Genomic DNA, 20,557 nt, shown 5'->3' on the forward strand with positions numbered 1-20,557 from the left:
AAGCATGTAGATGGGGAATTGGAATTTCAAATCTGGGGGCTACTACCTGTTACATGTGACCTTGGACAAGTCACTTCTCTCTATGGGACTCAGTTTTAAAATGAGGGGTTAAAGCAGATTACCTCTACAATCCTCTTCAATTCCATGGTCCTCTGATGGTATCACTGGAACCTGAAATGGTCTAATTCAGCAACTTCTAGAAAGTTACCTCCTTCCAGTGATCAATGAGGAAATGATGCCCTTTAAGGGGACATGACTTGGTGAATGTTTATCTAACAGGTGAGCTTGGACCAGAACTCAGAATTCTTGACTCTAATAGTCAATGCCAGTGAACAGATTCCCATTTGGGGACCAATTTTTTAGGTCAGTGACCACTCTGGGCCCTCTGAACCCATCTCACCTGACCTCGATTCTTCTTGAACTGGACATTTCCAGACTGAAGGCTACAATTCTGTTTATCTCTAATTTTGTATGTGAAGCTGATTCTTTGGATAGGACTATTTATAGTATTCTACCCGGTCCCTTCTACATCAACAGAGCTATGCAACAAGGTCTAATCTCAACTCTTTGAACCTTGACATGGCATTGAATTATGTTTCTTGTTATTTTATCTGCAATGGGAAAACAATTTGCATTGAAGGGTTCTGATAAAGGGTTCATTTCTCAAATATATAAAAAATTGACTCAGATTTATAAGCATTGAAGCCATTCTCCAATTGATAAATGGCCAAAGATATGAACAGGCACTTTTCAAATACAGAAATTAAAACCATTTCTAGCCATAAGAAAAGATGCTCTAAATCACTATTGATCAGAGAAATGCCAATTAAGTGAACTCTTAGGTATCACTACACACCTCTCAGTTTGACTGAGATGATAGGAAAAGATAGTGACAAATGTTGGAAGGGATGTGGGAAAACTGGGACACTAATACATTGTTGATGGAATTGAGAACTGATCCAAAGAATCTGGAAAGCAATGTGGAACTATGCTCACAAAGCATTATCAAGTCGAGCACACCCTTTAATCCAGGGTGTTTCTTTTGTTTTTTGTTTTTAATTTTTTATCATAGCTTTTTATTTACAAAATGTATACACAGGTAATTTTTCAGCATTGACAATTCCAAAACCTCTTGTTCGAACTTTTCCCCACCTTCCCCCCACCCCTTCCTCCAGATGGCAGTTGACCAATACGTTTTAAGTGTGTTAAAGTATAAGTTAAATACAATATATGTACACATGTCGAAACAGTTATTTTGCTGTACAAAAAGAATCGGACTTTGAAATAGTGTACAATTAACCTGTGAAGGAAGTCCAAAATGCAGGCGGAAAAAGGTAGAGAGCTTGGGTATTCTATGTAGTGGCTCATAGTCATCTCCCCGAGTTCTTCCGCTGGGTGTAGCTGGTTCAGTTCATTACTGCTCTATTGGAACTGATCTGGTTCATCTCATTGTTGAGAATGGCTACGTCCCTCAGAATTGATCATCATTTAGTATTGTTGTTCAAGTATACAATGATCTCCTGGTCCCGCCCATCTCACTCAGCATCAGTTCCTGTCAGTCTCTCCAGGCCTTTCTGAAATCATCCCGCTGGTCATTTCTTACAGAGCAATAATATTCCATAATATTCACATGCCACAATTTATTCAGCCATTCTCCAATGGATAGGTATCCACTCGGTTTGCAGTTTGCTCCATCAGTTGTTTCTACTGGCCTATATACCAAAGAGATCTAAAAAAAGGGAAAGTGACCCACATGTGCAAAAATGTGGCAGCCTTTTTGTAGTGGCCAGAAACTGGACACTGAGTGGATGCCCATCAGTTGGAGAATGGCTGAATAAACTATGGTATATGGATGTGATGGAATATTATTATTCTGTAAGAAAGAACCAGCAGGATGATTTCAGAGAGGCCTGGCAAAACTTACTTGAAGTGATGGTGAGTGAAGTGAGCAGAACAAATCATTGGACATGGCAACAACAAGATTATACAATGATCAATTTGGATTCAAGTGGCCCTTTCCAGCAAGAAGATGACTGAGGCTGGTTCCAATGATCTTGTGATGCAGAAAGCCATCTACACCCAGAGAGAGGATCCTTTTGGATCTGATTTTTCTTATGCAGCATGATCATTTGTATACATATATTTGATTAAATGCTTATTTTTATGTGTTTAACATAAAACTGGATTACTTGCCATCTAGAGGAAGGGTGAGGGAAGGAAGAGAAAATTTGCAACACAAGATTTTACAAGGATTAATGTTGAAAAATTATCCTTGCAAATGTTTTGAAAATTAAAAAAAACTGCACATGGGGTTCCCTTTCCCTCCTTTAAGATCTCTTTGGGATATAAGCCCGGTAGTAGCACTGCTGGATCAAAGGGGATGCACAGTTTGATAACTTTTTGGGCATAGTTCCAAATTTCTCTCCAGAATGGCTGGATGTATTCACAACTCCCCCAACAATGCATCAGTGTCCCAGTTTTCCCACAGCCCCTCCAACATTCATTATTATTTGTTCCTGTCATCTTAGCCAGTCTGACAGGTGTGTAGTGGTATCTCAGAGTTGTCTTAATTTGCATTTCTCTGATCAGTAGTGATTTGGAACACTTTCATATGAGTGGATATAGTTTCAATTTCATCATCTGAGAATTGTCTGTTCATATCCTTTGACCATTTATCAATTGGAGAATGGCTTGATTTCTTATGAATCAGAGTCAGTTCCTATATATTTTGGACATGAGGCCTCTATCAGAAAATTTAACTGTAAAAGTGTTTGCCCAATTTGTTACTTCCTTTCTAATCTTGTTTACATTAGTTTTGTTTGTTCAAAATCTTTTTAATTTGATGTAAACAAAATTTTCTATTTTGTGATCAATAATGATCTCTAGTTCTCCTTTGGACACAGATTTCCTCCTCCTCCACAGGTCTGAGAGGTAGACTATCCTCTGTTCCTCTCAGAGGTTATTTCACTACATCTCTACCTAGACATGAATTTTATCTTCCCATGGCCTGAAATTTGCTCAAGCAGCTTTTCCTCACAGCCTATTCCTCTGTGGGATAGGTTTAATATTTGGAATGTTATTCTAACAAGCATCAATTTGAGCTCAAAGTATCTGATTGACCCTAATATAGAAAGTTGGTCCACAATCTTCCTTCCCTATTGCCCTCAAATATCAGCAGAGGCAATAAGAAAGCAATGGAAGAGAATAAGCATTTATTTTCTTGTTTGTCAGGTGTGGTATGCTTTTTTTTTTTTTTTTTTTAACAACACAGTAACAACAATATTGTTTAAGAACAACATTCATCATATTATGTAATATTATTGTTCTGTAAGAAAAGATCAGCAGGAGGATTTCAGAAAGGCCTGGAGAGACTTACATGAACTGATGCTGAGGGAAATGAGCAGGACCAGAAGATTGTTAGGATTACTAAGTGAGAACTGAGGTTGTCTGGATAGTGACAAGGTGAGAATTCAGGTTTTCTGGACAATTACTAGGTGAGAACTCAGGTTGACTTGATAGAGGGGGCAAGCTCATTGGCTGGGGTGGTTCTTCCCAGAAGCCCTTGCATTATCCCACACCCATTCTTTGGGAGGATAAAAGAGACAGCACTGGGCGCAGAGAGCAGATCGACCTGGAGAAGGATAAGAGCTGGAGGAGATTCAGAGCCAGGAGTTTCAAGGAGAAGACTTTGCATTACATCTGGCTTGACGGGGCTCTCTGCAGGAAGGGAAGTCACTTCTAAGGACAAGAGTTAACAGCAACTGCCTGGAGACAACGGTTCACTACAGGAAGAAGAATCTGTCTGAGAGATTTGAGTAGACACAGCAGATCTCTTCCCAGAGAGTGATCCGGCAGCTTCTAGAGACGACAGCTCGCTACATTTGGCGCCCAATGTGGGGCAAGGACTTTTGCTTATCCTGACAAGAGGAGCTAGACGAGACCTTTGCAATTTGGCGCCCGAACAGGGACAGACACAGTCCTGATTCCAGTGGAAAAGCCTCCCATCCAGATCTCAGTCTCTCTGACCCAGAACCGTGAGTAACGAGGAAACTTTGTTAAAGATTAAGTGAGTGTGCTAATAGATAAATAAGGAACTTGTTAAGGACTAAACCAGGAATCTCTTATAGCTGAAATGGGGCAAACACCTTCTGTTCAAGGAAAATGTTTAGAGAGCATCATCAAGGTTATGAAAAGCCAAGGATTGATTATAATTTTAGAGGAGATTACTGAACTTTTAAGAACTGTGAACGTTATATGTCCTTCTTTTTCTCTGGAAGAAGAATTGGATCCAGATGAATGGGAATTAGTAGGAAAGCAATTAGGTGAACACTACAATTCCAGGCCAAACTCAATTTCCAAAGATACAATTCATATATACAATGTAATCCAATTGGCTTTAAACAATGTTATTCTAAAGGAAGAGATGAAGGAGCAAAATGGGGAAGTGTCAACTAAACTAGGTGAAAAGGATGAATCAGATAACAATGAAGTTAAGTACAATTCTGAGCAACAGGAGCACCTCCCATCTCCTCCCTCAATTAACCCTTCATGGGTGGAGCAAGAAGGAGGAGAGGAAGAGGCAGAAACACAAACAGAATTGCCTGTGAAGCAGCCTAAGCCTATGACAAGATTAGAAAAAGCATTGGTTAAAGCTAAGAGAGAAGGACAGGATATAAGTGATTTTATACATGCATATCCTGTGATTGAAAATATTGATTCTGTAGGTCATAAAATGAGAAGATATGCACCTTTAGATTTGAATAAAATTAAGGATTTGAAAAAAGGTTGTACCCTTTATGGGACTACATCAGCTTATGTCAAAATGTTACTAGATGGTTTGTCTTATGAAGTCCTAACCCCGAATGATTGGAAATCCATAGCAAGGATATGCCTGGAACCTGGAGAAAATTTATTATTGGTTGCGGAATTTCATGAATTATGTAAAATTCAAGTCAGATGCAATTTGGAAATAGGAGTTAACACACAATTCACTTTTGAGCACTTGGCTGGTGAAGGTCGGTATGGAGAGAATTCGGAACAGATTAATTATACCATGACAATATATGAACAAATTGCTAAGGCTGCAATAAAAGCTTGGGGTGTCCTTCCTGGACAGAAAGATCGTGGAGAGGCTTTCACTAAAATACAGCAAGGTCCCAATGAACCTTTTGCAGATTTTGTGGGACGTTTGCAAACTGCTGTCAAAAGAACTATTGGAGAAAATTCAGCTACAGAAATAATGACCAGACATCTGGCTAAGGAAAATGCCAATGAGATTTGCAAAAGAATTATATGGGGATTAGACAAAGATGCTCCTTTAGAGGAGATCATAAGACGCTGTGCTACAGTGGGAACAAATGCTTTTTACACCCGGACAATGATGAATGTGGAAAGACAGGGTCCCTCCTGGCAAGGGCCTTCTAGAGAAACTCGGCGATGTTTTCAATGTGGAAAAATTGGACATCTAAGAGCTCAGTGTAGATATGGAGATACAGTGAGAAGACAGAGTGAGAGAAGACCTAAAACTCCATGTCCAAAATGTCACAAGGGCCTCCACTGGGCCTCCGAATGTAGATTGACCCAGGGAAATGACAGGTGGGGCCCAGCTTCAGCCCCCCAAGTGGGGCATGATGGCAGCCGAGGTTACATCCAGAGAATTTTAAGACATGATCAATCAGTCAACCAAAAGGCAATCAGATTGCAAAAATGGATTACACTTGGGGAGAATACAGGCCTTTTAAACCAACAGGGCTGTGTCCAGTGCAAACAACTCCAATGTAATTGCCAGATGATGAGAAGAGATTTAGAAAGTGGTAAATAGAAGGAAATTAGATAGGTTAACTGCCTGGGAGAGAGGGTTTGCTTGTATTTCTTCAGCAGGAGAAGGAATCAGATGGGTGCCAACGAGTCATATTCGCCTTGTCCATCAGAGAGACAGAAAAAGAGAAAAACCTCAAAATAAAGGAGAAGATCTAAGAAACATCTGACACTGAAAGAGCATGGATAATAAGAAGACTGTTAAAGAACTTTAAAAACCGGCAGGAATCATTGGACTTCCTCACACAAGATGAGACTAATGGACAATGGACTTATGGACATTTATAAATTTTCAATTTATGATTATTTGATTATGATTATGTTATATACTTCTAGCATGTGTTATGTTACTATGTTACTATGTGCTTATGTAATTTATGTAATTATCTGTAATACTTCCCATATTGATGGATTTATGTTTCAAGGTCATGACTGTCCTATGTTCTAAATCAAAAGAAAGGGGGAGATGTTAGGATTACTAAGTGAGAACTGAGGTTGTCTGGATAGTGACAAGGTGAGAATTCAGGTTTTCTGGACAATTACTAGGTGAGAACTCAGGTTGACTTGATAGAGGGGGCAAGCTCATTGGCTGGGGTGGTTCTTCCCAGAAGCCCTTGCATTATCCCACACCCATTCTTTGGGAGGATAAAAGAGACAGCACTGGGCGCAGAGAGCAGATCGACCTGGAGAAGGATAAGAGCTGGAGGAGATTCAGAGCCAGGAGTTTCAAGGAGAAGACTTTGCATTACATCTGGCTTGACGGGGCTCTCTGCAGGAAGGGAAGTCACTTCTAAGGACAAGAGTTAACAGCAACTGCCTGGAGACAACGGTTCACTACAGGAAGAAGAATCTGTCTGAGAGATTTGAGTAGACACAGCAGATCTCTTCCCAGAGAGTGATCCGGCAGCTTCTAGAGACGACAGCTCGCTACATTTGGCGCCCAACGTGGGGCAAGGACTTTTGCTTATCCTGACAAGAGGAGCTAGACGAGACCTTTGCAATTTGGCGCCCGAACAGGGACAGACACAGTCCTGATTCCAGTGGAAAAGCCTCCCATCCAGATCTCAGTCTCTCTGACCCAGAACCGTGAGTAACGAGGAAACTTTGTTAAAGATTAAGTGAGTGTGCTAATAGATAAATAAGGAACTTGTTAAGGACTAAACCAGGAATCTCTTATAGCTGAAATGGGGCAAACACCTTCTGTTCAAGGAAAATGTTTAGAGAGCATCATCAAGGTTATGAAAAGCCAAGGATTGATTATAATTTTAGAGGAGATTACTGAACTTTTAAGAACTGTGAAGGTTATATGTCCTTCTTTTTCTCTGGAAGAAGAATTGGATCCAGATGAATGGGAATTAGTAGGAAAGCAATTAGGTGAACACTACAATTCCAGGCCAAACTCAATTTCCAAAGATACAATTCATATATACAATGTAATCCAATTGGCTTTAAACAATGTTATTCTAAAGGAAGAGATGAAGGAGCAAAATGGGGAAGTGTCAACTAAACTAGGTGAAAAGGATGAATCAGATAACAATGAAGTTAAGTACAATTCTGAGCAACAGGAGCACCTCCCATCTCCTCCCTCAATTAACCCTTCATGGGTGGAGCAAGAAGGAGGAGAGGAAGAGGCAGAAACACAAACAGAATTGCCTGTGAAGCAGCCTAAGCCTATGACAAGATTAGAAAAAGCATTGGTTAAAGCTAAGAGAGAAGGACAGGATATAAGTGATTTTATACATGCATATCCTGTGATTGAAAATATTGATTCTGTAGGTCATAAAATGAGAAGATATGCACCTTTAGATTTGAATAAAATTAAGGATTTGAAAAAAGGTTGTACCCTTTATGGGACTACATCAGCTTATGTCAAAATGTTACTAGATGGTTTGTCTTATGAAGTCCTAACCCCGAATGATTGGAAATCCATAGCAAGGATATGCCTGGAACCTGGAGAAAATTTATTATTGGTTGCGGAATTTCATGAATTATGTAAAATTCAAGTCAGATGCAATTTGGAAATAGGAGTTAACACACAATTCACTTTTGAGCACTTGGCTGGTGAAGGTCGGTATGGAGAGAATTCGGAACAGATTAATTATACCATGACAATATATGAACAAATTGCTAAGGCTGCAATAAAAGCTTGGGGTGTCCTTCCTGGACAGAAAGATCGTGGAGAGGCTTTCACTAAAATACAGCAAGGTCCCAATGAACCTTTTGCAGATTTTGTGGGACGTTTGCAAACTGCTGTCAAAAGAACTATTGGAGAAAATTCAGCTACAGAAATAATGACCAGACATCTGGCTAAGGAAAATGCCAATGAGATTTGCAAAAGAATTATATGGGGATTAGACAAAGATGCTCCTTTAGAGGAGATCATAAGACGCTGTGCTACAGTGGGAACAAATGCTTTTTACACCCGGACAATGATGAATGTGGAAAGACAGGGTCCCTCCTGGCAAGGGCCTTCTAGAGAAACTCGGCGATGTTTTCAATGTGGAAAAATTGGACATCTAAGAGCTCAGTGTAGATATGGAGATACAGTGAGAAGACAGAGTGAGAGAAGACCTAAAACTCCATGTCCAAAATGTCACAAGGGCCTCCACTGGGCCTCCGAATGTAGATTGACCCAGGGAAATGACAGGTGGGGCCCAGCTTCAGCCCCCCAAGTGGGGCATGATGGCAGCCGAGGTTACATCCAGAGAATTTTAAGACATGATCAATCAGTCAACCAAAAGGCAATCAGATTGCAAAAATGGATTACACTTGGGGAGAATACAGGCCTTTTAAACCAACAGGGCTGTGTCCAGTGCAAACAACTCCAATGTAATTGCCAGATGATGAGAAGAGATTTAGAAAGTGGTAAATAGAAGGAAATTAGATAGGTTAACTGCCTGGGAGAGAGGGTTTGCTTGTATTTCTTCAGCAGGAGAAGGAATCAGATGGGTGCCAACGAGTCATATTCGCCTTGTCCATCAGAGAGAGACAGAAAAAGAGAAAAACCTCAAAATAAAGGAGAAGATCTAAGAAACATCTGACACTGAAAGAGCATGGATAATAAGAAGACTGTTAAAGAACTTTAAAAACCGGCAGGAATCATTGGACTTCCTCACACAAGATGAGACTAATGGACAATGGACTTATGGACATTTATAAATTTTCAATTTATGATTATTTGATTATGATTATGTTATATACTTCTAGCATGTGTTATGTTACTGTGTTACCATGTGCTTATGTAATTTATGTAATTATGTGTAATACCTCCCATATTGATGGATTTATGTTTCAAGGTCATGACTGTCCTATGTTCTAAATCAAAAGAAAGGGGGAGATGTTAGGATTACTAAGTGAGAACTGAGGTTGTCTGGATAGTGACAAGGTGAGAATTCAGGTTTTCTGGACAATTACTAGGTGAGAACTCAGGTTGACTTGATAGAGGGGGCAAGCTCATTGGCTGGGGTGGTTCTTCCCAGAAGCCCTTGCATTATCCCACACCCATTCTTTGGGAGGATAAAAGAGACAGCACTGGGCGCAGAGAGCAGATCGGCCTGGAGAAGGATAAGAGCTGGAGGAGATTCAGAGCCAGGAGTTTCAAGGAGAAGACTTTGCATTACATCTGGCTTGACGGGGCTCTCTGCAGGAAGGGAAGTCACTTCTAAGGACAAGAGTTAACAGCAACTGCCTGGAGACAACGGTTCACTACAGGAAGAAGAATCTGTCTGAGAGATTTGAGTAGACACAGCAGATCTCTTCCCAGAGAGTGATCCGGCAGCTTCTAGAGACGACAGCTCGCTACATTTGGCGCCCAACGTGGGGCAAGGACTTTTGCTTATCCTGACAAGAGGAGCTAGACCAGACCTTTGCAGAAGATCATTACATACTTCAACAACAATACTGTATGAGGATGTATTCTGATGGACGTGGCCCTCTTCAATAATGAGATGAACCAAATCAGTTCCAATAGAGCAGTAATGAATTGGACCAGCTACACCCAGTGAAAGAACTCTGGGAGGTGACTATGAACCACTCCATAGAATTCCCAATCCTTCTATTTTTGTCCGCCTGCATTTTGGATTTCCTTCACAGGCTAATTGTACGCTATTTCAAAGTCTGATTCTTTTTTTACAGCAAAATAACTATTTGGAAATGTATACATATATTTATTTAACTTATACTTTAACATATTTAACATGTATTGGTCAACCTGCCATCTGGGGGAGGGGGTGAAGGTAAAGAGGGAAAAAGTTGGAACAAAAGGATTTGCAACTGTCAATGCTGAAAAATTACCTATGCATATATCTTGTAAATAAAAAGGTATAAGCAAAAAAATAATAATAATAAAGAAGAACAACATTCAGCAAATAAATGATTTTGACTTTAATTACCCAAATTAATGATAAAGGAAAAAAACATGCTATTTGCCTATGAATGGTAGCCATCTCTAGGGTGTGTGAAGGCAGAGGAAAGGAAAAAAATTATTTGATAAATTTATTGTCTAAATGAAAAAAACAGCAAATCGTGCATTATAGATTTACAGTTTCATGGCCAATCATTTTTTAAATTGTACTATAGTATAGAAATACTTGTTTTGTTCCATAATTTTAAAAGAAAACTAAATATTATGTCACTTTACCTTCAAAACAACCTTCCAAGTTAGGTGGTATTATTCTCCCCATTAAGAATTGAGGTAACCCAGGCAGATTTTAAGTGCTTGCCAAGGGGCACAGAGCTAGGAACTGTCTGAAGCTTGAGGTAAGCTCAGGCACTTCTGACTCTATGCCCAGGTGTCTCTTAATTGTGCCACCAGCTCCCCTTCACTTCTAGATAATGGAAACCTTGGGAGGAATAATCTTCTATGAAGAAGATGCCCCCAACCCAGGTCCCTGTTGGTCAGGCTTGAGGCTGCTCTGGCCCAGTATCACTCCTCTGTCCAGGTGCTGGATTAGGACTCTCTTCCAGAATGGAGCCTGGCAGGAGAGGAGGCGGGACATGGACAAAGGTTTTGGGCTTTGCATCCCTTGTGCCCAAGAGCACCGTGTACATGGCAACAGAAAGACTGTGCGATGGTCCTTTCTAATGGCTCTTCTCAGTGACGTGGTGATTCAGCCAAACTCCAGTACACTTGGGCTGGGGAGAACCATCTGTGGGGACTGAAAGTCGATCATAATAGAGTATTTTACCTTCTTTGTTGTTATTTGTTTGCTTTTCCCCCTTTTTGATCTTATTTTTCTTGTGCAGCATGACAAATGAGGAAATGTGCATAGAAATGTTTAACGTACTTTGGGTCACTTGCTCCCAGAGGAGGGAGTGGAGGAAGAGAGGAAGAAAAATTTGGAGCCCAAGGTTCTGCGAGGGTGAATGTTGAAGACGATCTTTGTATCTACTTTGAAATTTTTGAAAATAAATTTTGAAAAAAATAAATGAAAACATTTTGAAACATTAAAAATAATTATACAGCAGAATAATGTGGCCTATTTGTTTTGTGTTAAATAAGCACTAATGTTTGAGGAAAAAAGAATAATATGTGTGCACATAATAGAGCAAATCTCAAAATGGAGTAGCTCTGGGTCCTCTCATCTTTCCCTAAAGAGAACTAAGTGACAGCTTCTCCCCCTCTTCATCCCTGACTGATTTCCCGCCAAGGGCTTCCGGCCCCAAGGGAAGATAGGATCTCTGGTTTGGGGCCTTCATGGGGGCTGGACCAAGAAGGCCTGAGGAGCTGCCCCGCCCCCCAGGGAGGGGAAAGCAGGGGCAGGAGAGCTGCGGTTACAAAACGCTTCTGGGAGTTACACTGAAGGAAATGCTCAGTTTGGGGGAGAAAGGCCAGACTTGGAATTCTGTAATGGATATTTCTTGGCAGCAGTGGCCAGGGCTCCTCAGTGAACCTCGGTTTCCCATCTACAGAATGAGTGGGTCACACTCCATGGCCCTGTAGGGCCTTTCCAGTGCTCATCTGTGATCCTGCAAGAAGCGAGTGTTAGGGATCTGGGGCAATGGAACTCTCCTGAAAGTGCCCCAAGGATTAGGTTTGGAACATGAGCCATTCTTAGAACTTCTGGCCAGTAAACAATTAAGGGCCTGCTACAGGGCAGCCCTGGGCTAAACACCAGGAACACAGAGAGATGTGAGGGACATGCCCTGCTCTCCTGGAGGTCACAGAGTGGTGGGACAGACAATACACTAGAGACTGTGGAGAGACCCACTGTGCACCAGATGAACTGAATAATTTAGTGCTTCACTGCATCATTAATTGGTGAGGATCATAATGGTTTAAGGAGAGCAGAACTGGGGAAGAAAGAGCCAAAGTGAAATAAAATAGCTAGCACTTCTACAGCCCTGTTTACCATGCTCTGCATTGTCTTATTGTATCCTCATGAGAATCTGGGGACTTAACTGCTATTATTACACCCATTTGACAGATAAAAAAACTGAATCCAACAGAGGTCCCATAACTTGAGCAGCAAATTTCTGAAGTGGGATTAAAATCCTGGGATTCCTTCTATTCACTGTGACTGTATTATGATTTTGAAGTAGGTATGATGAACAAAGTCATATATATATATATGGTGTATAAAACAGAATTGGACAAAAAATGGCGCCATGGAAATTCATTTTTAAAACCCTAGCCAGTCAAAGCAATTACTAATTACTATTAAAAATGATGTATATTTTTATTGGCTCTTGACAAGTATTGCACTAAATGACAACTGTACTCACGGGTCCATTTCAAATATTGCTTCATGTTACTTTTCTATAATATTTACATACTCACAACCTTTGAAAGGATAGTAACTGAACCTGTACTAAATGACCAGAAAGTGTCAGATAGAAGAATAACATATTCAGAGGAAACATTCAAATTAGAAAATAAGCTTACACATGTCAATGAGTGGCACTTTAAGGTCTGATTTTCTGGAAAGCTTGTGGCCTTCCATGATGATTTCATTATGGCCTCTCCTGTCCCTGCCTCCTGACCTGGTTTTCAAGTACTCTGCCAGCACTGCTGCAGGAATGCAGACCCAAGTCACATCTTACTCAGGCAATTAGAGATGAGGTTGCTAGGTAACCCAGGAAGGAGAGACCGACACTGGTCCAGGGAGAGACAGCCCCATGGGTCTTTGCCCTCCTCTGGCCATTTGTATATGAATGTTCAACCTTCCTGGAATGCTGGGAATACTTTGGTGTCATTTTGAGAAACCAAAAGTTAGAAGCACTTAGAAGTAGCCAGAGTTTGATGGGATCACTGCACAATCCTCCTCTGCAGTGTGTTGGTGATTCTGAGAGCTTGAAATTACTGAAAGACAACTGTTAAGGTGGAAATGTACACATCTGTCTCAGAGGCCAGCTACCTGTGTAACCAACTCAGGCATTTATTTACCACTGAAGGTGCCACTGAGACATTTTTGGGTCAGATCCCTTGAATCATTATCTCAATCCTTCAAGGGGTTTGTGAGGTTCTTGAAGGGAAAGGATTGCCATAGTGGAACTCCCTTCCATATCACAGGATGGGGAACTCACTTTTCTATATGAAACCCATTTTCAGATGTGGATATTTTCAGGTATTATTTAAATATTGTGTTTATTAAGCTATGTAGGGGACACATAATGATATAATTTTTTCCTGAGGCAATTGGGGTTAAGTGACTTGCCCAGGATCACTCAGCCAGGGAGTGTTAAGTATCTGAGACCAGATTTGAACTCCAGTCCTCCTGACTTCAAGGCTGTTGCTCTATCCACTGCAGGACCAACTGCCCCATGATAATTGTTTAAAAAAGAAATAACTTAGCTATCTCAAAAAAAGTAATGTGTCAGAAAAAAATCACTTTTGATATGTTATACTCAGGTATAAGTTACAAATTGTTTTGTTACAAATAACAAGTGGGATAGCCTTCTGAATATGACCTCAGATAATGTGATAGAAAAAAATAAAATTGAGAGCGATCATCATGGAAATTTGTTATGGATCATAAAATAACTTGAGTATTTAGTATATATGCACCACATGACATATCTATGGAAAGTACAAATAATAATGAAAGAGAAAGGGAAAAATTGTGGAGATTCTTTGTCACATACTGTTGTCAGCGGATCCCCATTCACATCCTAGTCTAAACTGCTGGGATTGAGGGCAAATCACTCAGCCATTCTGACCTGACTTGTGCACCTAATCAGAATGAAGGCTCTTTCAGAGTTCTCACAGGTTTATTCTGAGGTTCCACTGTAAATGTGCATAAAGCTCCTTAAAAAAAAATTTTGTTTGGGATATAAAGTAATGAAATTTAAAGTGATTGCTTTTGCCCATTTAGAATTTTTCTCTTTGCCTAGGGAAAGACAAAAAAAAAAAAACTGAGTTTCTCTTCAGCTCACAGAGGAAAGGGGATGTAAATAAATAAATAAACATTTATGTGCCTGCATCATGTTTTCATTTCTTTAATTGTTTGTTGTTTTCTTTCTTTCTTGGAAGCAGAGATCAGACTTGGAATGAAGGGAACTCCTGCAGAGCTAAGCCATTCTGTGTTCAAAACTCACATGCAAAGTACTCATGGGTGATGGTCCCTGTGACTTTAAGTTGGAGAGAAATCTGCACATCACATGAGAGAATCCAGATTAAAGAGAGGCATTATGAAGGAAACCAATGTGGAAAAGGTTTTATAAAAAAGGAAACTCTCATTGTACATCAGAGAATTCACACTGGAAGGAAACCTTATGAATGTAACCAGTGTGGGAAAGCTTTCGTAAAAAGAGGAAAACTTACTACCCATCAGAGAATCCACACTGGAGAAAAACCTTATGAATGTAACCAGTGTGGAAAGGCTTTTACAGGAAGGTATGCTCTCACTGTACATCAGAGAATCCACACTGGAGAGAAACCTTATAAATGTAACCAATATGGAAAGGGTTTTATATAAAATTCTGACCATTGCCAGATCTATGAAGAAATGTAAAGGCATTAAAATAAGGAGGAAAATGAATTAGGGAGAGAATCCTGGAAGAAGATGTGGTCGTGCTGATGCCCTTTGCACTTGGCCAGTTCTCACTATAACCCTAAGGGGAAAGTGAGGAAGGTAAAATAAAAGAGGACTAAAGGGAGCCGATAGCCTCTTAGGCATATTGGATCCTTTTTGCCACCTGGTCACCTACTTGAAAGCAGCATCAGAATGGAAGGGCACTATATTGTGTTGAAATTCTGGTTCTGCAATTCTGGGTTTAGAAAAGCAATTTAATTTAACTGGAGCTCAGTGCATCACTAGGATTAGGCTCTGTCCCCACCCTAAATCCTCAAAGAAGAGTTTTAAAATGAACCCTATACCCCCATTCCAATTATTACTGGTTCTCAGCTTCAGATTAGGGGTAGTGACTTCGATGACTTCACTAAGCCTTCTGGGTATGATTAGCAGTTTGGAAGAGGCAATAAGATATCACCAATTCTAAACCTAGATCTTTCTTCCTTCAGGAAACTTGCACATCCTTCCTAAATGACCAACTCTGTGCAATTAATGTGTAAAGTCCTGTGTAAAGTAATGTGTAAAGTCTCTCAGTTGTAATCCTTCTCTGGGAGGAGGTTTCTTTTCTCTGTGAATCCTTTCCTCTATGAGCAGGTTTCTTGGGAGGCTTCAGGAGCCTCCACCCAGAGTGAAGGTAGAATCTGGAATCCTCTTCTTCCTGGATCCTGGCTCTGAATCTCCTCCAGCTCTTGTCCTTCCCCAATCCAGACTGCCGTCCCAACTCAATGTCCCAGACTAGACTGACTTCAGACCCAAAGCTGCCCTCTTTTATCCTGATGCAGGGAATGGGCTTGTGAGAACTCAGGGGCTTGTGGGAAAATACTTCAACCAATGAACTTGCTCCTTTTAAAGGTGTAAACTCCTTTAAATATGTAAACTCCTTTTCAGAAGTCTAAAGGTGTAAACTCCTTTTGAAGGTTTGAACTAAAGGTGTGAATTCTGAGCTCGAGAATTGTTTAGACAACCTGAGTTATCACCTTGTAATCCTAACATTAATGAAATAGGTTTCTTGCTATATTTGTTCAGGAAGAAGATGTTTTATTAAGATGCATTTAAAAATGAAAGCTTTCAACTTTGACGTTTCATCTTGAATCCTTCAAACTGACTGTGATAATCCCCAAAGCTGGAAATAGCCCTGGGGGAGGGTGGGTTATGGAATTAGAGTCACCGTAATACAATGTATATAGCTATGAATTGATGGTCCAACTGTTCTGAAAAGTCATTTAGTATCAGGATTTATTAAAAGGTGACCAAATGTCACATACTTTGTGATAACAAGACCCTACAACAAGGCATGAGCTCTAAGGAAGTGAGGGAAAGAAGGATTCCATCTACACTAAAATATTCGTTGCAGTGGATTTTTGTTTGTTTCTTTTAGTTTGTTTGTTTGGTTGGTTTTTTGGTTGTAAATAAAAAATTGATGATTTTTATTTGGAGAATGTCTAAACAAGTTATGATAATGCACATACTGGAATATTGTGCCATGAAAAAAAAGTGGATAGGAAGAATTCAAAGAAGTATGGGGATATGTAAATGAATAGAGATGGACTGAATTGAGAAAAAGCAAGAAAAACTAGCTACATGGTGATTCCCTCAAATACTCAGATATCCTGATCAGCGATCTCTTCAGTTTGAAATTCTTCTAACAATGTAGATCCAGCAATGCCTGTCTGTCCATTTGGTGCGACTCTTGCCTAGGTTTCACATAAGCTCATCACAGAGCATCTATTGTATATGATGGAGTCCTTCCTTACTTTCTCCTACCATCTCAAGGGCACTTGTAGAGTGTTCTGGCTATCCACTCATCAGCTCTCTTCCATACCATGTGACCAGCTCCTCTACTCTTCTTGTCCCACAACTCTGTAATGTGAAGAATGAGCAATGTCAGTTATTCCAACAGAGGACACAAGAAAGTTCACAAAGTGCATTGGTTAGAAAACATCTGACTCCCTTAACAAATGGAGAGAGGCAGCTCCCAGAGATGGTACCAACTGGAGTAGCAATGAACTTGTGAAATCTTGTAACTTGGTAATCTGTTTTGTTAACAGTGGAAAAACACAACTTTGTGTTGTTGATAGGTTGATACATTAGGCAGAAATGGGGGACCACCACAGTTGTCTTGGCCTGTATCTTGCCACTGGGCTCAGATGGTCCTGAAGGATGGAGTAAGACTGATGACTTTGCCCAGTCATCACATCCAAATCACTTGCAAATCAAGACATCACTTACTCAATCCTCTTTGAGAACAAAAGAACAAAAACCATCTTCTGGGGGAAAAGCTCATGAGTTCAAAAGTTCAGCTTTCCTGTCAGTTAAAAGCTAAAGTTCAGTTTTCCCATCAATCACTTTTAATTACAAGAAAACTCTGGCTTAAGTTGAAAAGTGCATTATGTTTACAAAACACTCAAATTCTAAAGAAATTGTTTTCTCAGCACCACTTGCAAATCATTTCATGTCCTGGAAATTTATTATTTTTTATACGTTTCACTATTGTGATTTGTTGTTATCTGTACTAGCCAAGATGGTGCCATTCCTGGAAATGCTGTCTCTAGGAATTTTTGTACAATTGGAGGAAATTTGCTACCAGTTATTTCTGCAAGATCCAGGTGGAAAGTATCAAATGTTTTTGAGATGAAAAAAGAGGTTGTTCCCAATTCACATTTCAGACTTTCAACCCCTGATACTGTTAGTCCTTTACCTATTTAGATTGTTTTAACCACCTACCAATTCCTGTTTTTTATTCTATCTTTAAAATGGGGAACAGGGGAACCTTTCATCCTTCAGGTCTTTAGCTCCATAGCTAAATATGCTCCTTAGCTCATTGATTTGGAATATCAAATTCTAAACTCTATTCTTTAAGGATGGTTGTTATCAAATTCTGTGTGATCCTAATTGTGGGCTCCTTGGTACTGGGATTATATTTGAATTTTTTATGGCTCCTTGCAGTATTTTTCTCATTGACCTGAAAGCTCTACATTTTGGTCATAATGTTCCTGGGAGTTTTAATTTAAAAGTTTCTTTCAGAAAGTAAACCATGGTTTCTTTATTTTTATTTTATGCTCTAGTTTTAAGACATCTGGGCAATTTTAAGTTTTCTTCAAATCATATGTCTAGGTTTGTAAAAAAAAAAAAAAAAAAAAAAAAAAAAAAAAAAAAAAAAAAAGACAGGAGCTTTTCTGGAAAAAGAAACCAGTCTTTATTAAGTGAAACAAAGATGAGAACTACAGTCTGCCTGGTATGGCAGACTAATATCCTGAGGTATTTATAAATCACTTGGTTAATATATGGGGCAACAAAGTCCTCTAAAAGCTGATTCATATAAGGTTGCAGGGATTGATGCCTTAACTTTATGATGTCCTACCTTAGTTTTTTCTATGAAGTCTTAATTGGCCTTTAATAGGACTTTCTTAATCATTTTGACATAAAGATTAAAATATAGGTATGATTATTATGGTCATATATTTAAGATACATACTTTGTAATGATTTTATTATACTTCTGAGTCTACTAACATAGGAATTTTCCTGGAACTACATCATAGTTTAAGTAACACAGAGGTTTTTACCTGAGACTATGTTCTTACTATAAATCACACCATTATTTCTTATCCTAATAATGATAGTTGATAAAAGATTAGTAAAGCAATACAGAACAAAGCACTCAAAACAGTGATTATTTATATTTTTCTTTCCCCTTTAATCTTTTTTCTCAATTTAGTGAGAATTGGTCTAAGCATAGCATAGAATATTCTATATATATAATTCTATATTCTATTATAATATAATATTCTATATAGAATATTCTATATAATATGTTATAGGTACAACATCTATATAGAATATTCTATATAATATATTATAGGTATAACACCAAGTCCGATAAGATTGAGTCTGTGAAATGAGTCCCTGCGTCTAAATCGATGGGGGAGTGGGAATGGGAGCGCAAAGGGAGAGAACACAAATCGGGAGCAACCTCTTTGAGGACAATTGTGGCAACAAAGGTCGAGGTAGCCCTAGGTGGGAGAAGGGCCTCCACCCATCTAGTGACCGTGTTTGTAAATAGCTGACTTGGGGCAGGGTAATGTAGTTAATTTGGACATATTTAAATAAGGTGTAGGCCAAGGGATGCCCTCCAAAAGAATCTTTATTAAGAGCATGGTTATAAGACTGACACGTATGGCGAGATACACCTTTAAAGTCAACTACAGAGGAGATACATGGAACCTCCCACATTCAGTTAATTTTGTCCACCATTCCCAGAATGCCCCTGGTTTTTAATTGAAAGACAAATTTAATGGTACAATCTTTTAGTCGTTTGCTAGTTTCAATAATCCATACTGGCTCCATTCATTCTCTGGAAACCTGTTTCACATTGCACATCTCAGGAGACTTCAGTTTCTTTCTACTAGACGTCTCTGTTCTAGACGCTCACATTTTCTTTTTCTGATAAAGACTTTATAGTCAGAGAGGCTTTGCATATGGTATTTTGGTTCACAAACAGTGCAATCAAGTCCTCTAAAAGCTGACTCTTAGAGGATTGTAATCCTTTATGATGTCCTCACTTTGATCTTTCCATGTTGTCTCAAGTTGCTTTTAATAGTACATTCTTACTTCATCAGTTTAACATAAAGATTAATATATGGGTGTCATTATCATGACTACATACTTGAGATACATGCTTTATAATGATTTCGTAGACTTCTAACGTTAATTTCCCATGAAGTGCATCATAGTTTGTTTTACACAGGTTTTTACCTGAAACTGTGTTCTTATTATAAATCACATGCTATTTTCACTTTCTTTCATTTTTTCCCCTTTATTCCTGTCTTCTGGTACAAAATGGTTTACATAATAGCAAATATCTGGTTGCTTACTATTCAGGGATCAGGGAAGAGAGGAAAGGATAAAACTTGAAACTTAAAACTTTAAATGAAAATGTTAAAAATGTGGAAAAAAAAAAAGATAATTACCATTTACATAGCACCTACTAAGTGTCATCCACTTTTTTTTTTTTTGTGAAGCAATCAGGGTTGTGACTTTCCCAGGGTCACATAGTTATAAATGTCAAGTATCTGAGGCCAGATTTTAACTCAGGTCCTTCTAACTCTGGAACTGGTTCTCTATCGACTGTGTCACCTAGCTGCCCCCATTCACTTTAAAATGATCACATTTGATCTTCCCAAGAAGCTATGGATTGAGGTCCTTTTACTACAGATTTCATAGATAAGAAATGGAAGAAAACAGAGATCCTCTGACTTGCTGAGAGTCATAGGACTATCAAGTTTCTGGACTTGAGGCCCAGGGTTTTATCCACAGTACCACCAGCTAAATTCTGATTTTTAGACAGAAATCATTCAAATGCTCAAACATGTATGTGGTAAAAACTGAGAGGAGAACATCTCCTGCTGAGGGATGGAGATTCATTATTTTATTGTGGTTGTTTTAGTTCCCTAACCAGTTGGAGGAGGAGGAGGAGGAGGAAGAGGAGAAAGAGGAGGAGGAGGAGGAGGAGGAGGAGGAGGAGGAGGAGGAGGAGGAGGAGGAGGAGGAGGAGGAGTATAAGGGTCCATTAGAGAGGTCTGGCAAGTGCAATTGGGATGTAAGTAGGCCAATGGTCTCGAGGTCCCCAGATGTGATTGGGTATGAGTACATGGGGACTTCCTTCATGGGTGGGACCTCCAGCCAGGCGGGAATTCCAATTACTCTGATCTAGAGTCAAGTTGGGGATGT

The 20,557-nt window shown here is 39.5% G+C and overlaps 1 protein-coding gene across 1 annotated transcript in view; it reads left to right on the forward strand.

Annotated features, from left to right (window-relative positions):
* Positions 1-11,207, forward strand: part of LOC141553862 (KRAB domain-containing protein 5-like) — a 36,911-nt gene extending 25,704 nt beyond the window's left edge. The window contains exon 5 of the mRNA XM_074285284.1: positions 11,062-11,207. Coding sequence (XP_074141385.1) covers positions 11,062-11,066 — 5 coding nt within the window. The 3' untranslated portion in view covers positions 11,067-11,207. The remainder of the gene's footprint in view (positions 1-11,061) is intronic.
* Positions 11,208-20,557: the final 9,350 nt, after the last annotated feature.

Source organism: Sminthopsis crassicaudata, chromosome 2 (assembly GCF_048593235.1).
Source record: "Sminthopsis crassicaudata isolate SCR6 chromosome 2, ASM4859323v1, whole genome shotgun sequence".
NCBI classification, from domain to species: Eukaryota; Metazoa; Chordata; class Mammalia; order Dasyuromorphia; family Dasyuridae; genus Sminthopsis; species Sminthopsis crassicaudata.